This window comes from Topomyia yanbarensis, chromosome 1 (genome assembly GCF_030247195.1).
Source record: "Topomyia yanbarensis strain Yona2022 chromosome 1, ASM3024719v1, whole genome shotgun sequence".
In the NCBI taxonomy this organism is placed as follows: domain Eukaryota; kingdom Metazoa; phylum Arthropoda; class Insecta; order Diptera; family Culicidae; genus Topomyia; species Topomyia yanbarensis.
In genome coordinates this window covers 213,925,614-213,930,397 of record NC_080670.1, presented here as the reverse complement: position 1 = coordinate 213,930,397, position 4,784 = coordinate 213,925,614, and the positions used below count along the sequence as shown (strand labels likewise).

At 44.9% G+C, this 4,784-nt stretch overlaps 1 protein-coding gene across 1 annotated transcript; it reads left to right on the top strand.

Moving 5' to 3' along the window:
- The first annotated feature begins 3,565 nt into the window (after positions 1–3,565).
- LOC131676499 (protein transport protein Sec61 subunit alpha-like) lies at positions 3,566–4,088 on the top strand. The gene has a single exon (XM_058955566.1). The coding sequence runs from the start codon at positions 3,678–3,680 to the stop codon at positions 4,005–4,007; it is 330 nt and encodes a 109-aa protein (XP_058811549.1). The 5' UTR covers positions 3,566–3,677; the 3' UTR covers positions 4,008–4,088.
- The last annotated feature ends 696 nt before the right edge of the window (positions 4,089–4,784 follow it).

Sequence of the window (4,784 nt, the reverse complement as noted above, 5' to 3'; positions counted from 1 at the left end):
TCTTTGTTAGCATATGCCATTTGAATTTCTGTTGAGAGCAACGCAAGGCAATCGTTCGTCCCTTTGCCTTTGCGGAAGCCAAATTGTGTATCTGACAGTAAGCCATTTGTTTCGACCCAATTGTCGAGCCGAAACAGGATCATTTTCTCGAACAACTTCCGGATACAGGACAGCATTGCGATCGGACGATACGAATTGTGGTCGGAGGCTGGTTTTCCTGGTTTTTGGATGGCGATGACCCTCACCTGTCTCCAGTCATGTGGGACAATGTTACCCTCAAGAAACCTATTAAATAAATTCAACAAGCGTCTTTTGGCAGAGTCTGGCAGATTCTTCAATAAGTTGAATTTAATTCTATCTGGCCCCGGGGCTTTATTGTTACATGATAAGAGAGCAAGTGAGAACTCCACCATCGTAAACGGTGTTTCGTTCGCGGTATTGTAAGGCGACGCGGCGCGGTAGATTTTCTGTGCCGGGGCGGAATCCGGACAAACCTTCTTGGCGAAATCGAATATCCAACGGTTTGAATATTCCACGCTCTCGTTAGTACTGTTTCGGTTTCGCATACGTCGGGCCGTGCCCCAAAGAGTGCTCATCGATGTTTCTCTTGTTAACCCGTCGACAAACCGGCGCCAGTAACTGCGTTTCTTAGCTTTCATTAAATTTTTCATTCGCTTTTCTAATATCGCGTACACTCGATAACTAGCAACTAACCCGTCGTTCCGGAAAGTTTTATACGCGGCAGCTTTCTCCGCGTACACGTCTGAGCACTCTTTGTCCCACCACGGGTTGGGAGAACGTTTTTGGGTGTTCACGTCGGGTACTCGTTTCGTCTGAGTTTGAATCGCGCTATCGAGAATCGAGTTGGACAAAAACTTATATTCTTCCTCCGGGGGAAGTATCTGTGTTGAATCGATAGTTTTGGATATCTCAGCAGCGTAGCTCTTCCAATCAATGTTTCGTGTGAGGTCATAGGGAACATTGATTGGTGTCGATGGTCTTGAACCAGTGGTGATTGCAATTACAATTGGTAAGTGGTCACTACCGTGGGGATCAGATATTACCTTCCACTTGCAATCTAACCGTAGTGATGTCGAGCATAAAGATATGTCCAGTGCACTTGCTTGCGCAGGTGGTCTAGGAATTCGTGTCATTTCTCCTGTGTTCAGAATTGTCATATTGAAGTTGTCACAAAGGTCTTGAATTGTCGAAGATCGATTATCGTCGTATAGACAGCCCCACCCCGTACCGTGAGAGTTAAAGTCTCCAAGAAGCAGGCGGGGCGAGGGAAGGTGTTCAATCACGTTGGAGAATCTTCGATATCCCATCATGGCCCTAGGAGGAATGTAAATAGAAGCAATGCAAAGATCTTTGCCTTTGATTGTTGTTTGACAAGCGACAACTTCAATGCCTGGCGTCGAAGGGAGGTTGATTCGATTGAAGGAGTAGCACTTTTTGATCCCTAAAAGTACCCCCCCATATGAGTCTTCTCGATCCAAGCGGATAATGTTAAAATCGTGGAAGTTGAGGTTTATATTAGAAGTTAGCCATGTTTCACATAGGGAAAATGCATCACAATGATTGTAATTTAGCAAGTGTTTTAATGAATCAATTTTGGGGATAATACTTCTGCAGTTCCACTGTAAAACAGTGATCAGATCCCTGATTCCGTCTAATAAGTTAGCCATCGAAGGATACGATCGCTGTAAGGAGGGGCCATTGTTCAGTCAACTGTTTTAAAAATGTTCTTACTGTTGGTAGAATAGCAACCAGCAAGCTTTTCATAGGATCGGTAATGTTGAAAGCTGTGAATATCCAGTCCACAATGTCAGAAAATTTAAGGAATCCCGTTTTAGGTTGAGTTTCTGACTGTAAAATTGGAGCACTTGGGATTTTTGGTGCCCCGGGGAGTGCTGGGAACTCCTGGTTGTATCTCAATTTCCCAAAACCAGGAGGTATTATCTTCGGATTTGTACCAGCCCTTCCAGTTGATGAATTATTTTTATTTTGTACCCTTGTTTGGGACAACCTAGGACCCTTACGAGGAAGTTCAGGTGAGTTTTGATTAGGTCTTTTCCTAGAGTTTCCAAGCGGAGCCAAAGAATGCCCCTCGCAAGGGTCGTTAGAGGCGTTATCGTCAGTTGGCAAGAGAGCGAATGGGTTTTCGGAGATAAGTGGAACAGCTCTTTTAAGCATTTCTGCGTAAGAGCGTCTGGAGCGATCTTTGGCGGATCGCTTCAGTTTATCCGCGCGAAGTTTGTACGTTGGGCATGTCAAAAGTGCATGCGGATTCTCCCCACAGTAAACACACTTCTCAGCAGGGCTACTGCAAGTATCATCCGCATGGCGTTCCCCACATTTACCGCACCGTTGCTTGTTGCTACAGTAGGTGGCCGTGTGACCTAGCTGCTTGCAATTGGAACAATTCATGACCCGCGGTACAAACAGGCGTACAGGTAGACGAGCTCCTCCCACTTCAACGTAGCTCGGAAGTGCAGATCCGGCGAAGGTTACGCGAAACGAGTCTGATGGATAGTAATTACCATCTTCGATGGACTTTGAGTGCAATTGCTTGCACTCCAAAATCTTAACTGATTGAAGGTTAGGGTCCTTAAAGCGGCCAGCCCCATCATTCATCAGATCATCGACAGTTAGACCCGCATCACTTACCACACCGTCGATCTCCACATCACGAGAAGGGATGTAGACGCGATACTCCAGCGTAAAGAGGCTATTTCTAACGATATCATTGGCCTGTTTCAAGTCAGTAACGACTACGCGCAGTTTGTCTGACTGAACCTTTTTAATCTCGGTTACGGCCGAGTAACGTTTTGTCAGCTCCCGTGCAACAGTTATGCTGTTTAACGGTTTATTTTTGGGCCGAAAGTATACCACCCAAGGACCAGCGGATCCATCCTGGTAAACCTTGACTCGGGGGGGCTGTGAGACATTGGGGGAAAGTGGGGGAAGTGGATCGACCATAACATTATCTGTCTCAGTATCAGATATACGTTCTTCTTCTTCATAATATTCCTCTTCGGAGGGTGATCCTTCTGTTTGTTCCATTTTGTTGCGGGAGCAACACGCTCGACCGCACTGTTTAACTTAAATCAAAATAAAAAATCAAAAGCAATAAAAAGAAAAAAAATCGATAAGAAAAGTAAAAAACGAAACACTTCACCAGTTGGTTCCTGACGAGCTGGTAGGTGAATTGATCCTTCGTTTGTTTTATTCGTCACCCGCGTGACCTTCACACATTAGAGCTGATATAGCTCGTCTAAACAAAGCCGTCTTTCAGGCAAGAAAAATGTTTAGTAACGCACTTCACTGCACTACTTTAACTGATATCGCAGGTAACAATTATCACTCGCGGGACTGTTTATTAGTAATGCTTTACTGCAGCCTCTGCCACAGCAAGCACCTTCGTACCACCGAAAAAACTAAACCACACCGGAGAGAACAAAAAGCACTTGTTTCCCGGTACAAAGTTGGGTTACGAATGGAATAACGTCTCTTGTGAAGCTTTAATGGAAAATTGTAAATATATCCCGCAGTGAATCGGTGGTGGACCGGCTCGTGCCTACCCGATCGGAGGTCTCTGCTACTATATGTCGCCACCGGAGAACTAGTCGCATATCGCAACCGATCCGATTCACGCCGTGCTTTACATCGTCTTTATGCTGGGCAGTTGTGCATTCTTCTCCAAGATGTGGATCGACGTTTCCGGCAGTTCGGCCAAGGATGTCGCCAAGCAGCTGAAGGAACAGCAGATGATTATGCGTGGTCATCGGGAGAATTCGATGATCCACGAGTTGAATCGGTACATTCCGACGGCGGCTGCGTTTGGTGGGTTGTGTATCGGAGCGTTGTCGGTGATTGCGGATTTTATGGGTGCGATTGGATCCGGAACCGGTATTCTGCTGGCCGTGACTATCATCTATCAGTACTTTGAGATTTTCGTTAAGAAGCAGAGTGAAATGGGCGGTATGGGAACGATGTTGTTCTAGATAGGTTCGGCAATTGTTTGCCAGTTAGGAATCGTACTCATCCAGTTAGTTTCGTGTGTAATTTTTTTTACTTCGAGCGAACGAGGTTCACTGTTCATCACCACCGCGTTCTGTTTTGTGCAAAGTAATGTAAGTAAGGACAGTCAGGCTATTTTCTGTTTGGTTTGTTTTGTTGTAGAACAAAGGCAGCAGGTTCATTGACTAACTTATTTTTTCACAGTCCCTCATATGAGTAATAGGAAGTTGTGCGTAATAGAGGAGTAAAAAAAACTTTAGAAACTTAACGAACAGTAATAAACAATAGGCAGGATGTCGCAATGGCGGCAAATAAAAGTAACAAATAGGGGAAAAGGAAAAACATTGAAGAGATTTTAAGACTTTTCCTATTACTAAGATAAGAGAGCATTTTGTGTTTTGTTCGTTTTGTAATATTCCGCTATGCCCTTGCTTCAGGAAACAGTAAATTCTTTCGTGGTAGTTCGTTGGTGAACCGTGTCCAAGGATCGTGTTTCTGACTGCGGCGGTTGTATCACGAAGACGAAGGTTGTAGACGAAGCGAACAGCTGATTTGAAGCACCTATGTAGTTGTTGTTTCAGTGATGCTGACAGTCCGTGGTAATTAACTACGTCGCAGTAGGTAAAAATTGGAACTACCACAGATCGTACCAGCTTATGTCTTGTTAGGAGTGAGAGAATCGGAGCAAATCTTCGGAAAATTCGAAGGATATCCTCCGAACCACATTGTTGACCTGATTAGACTTGGAGAGATTGCTGTCC

Bases quoted from the DNA above. Each gene is read 5' to 3' on its own strand.
- LOC131676499 (XM_058955566.1), top strand. From the start codon at position 3,678: ATGCTGGGCAGTTGTGCATTCTTCTCCAAGATGTGGATCGACGTTTCC.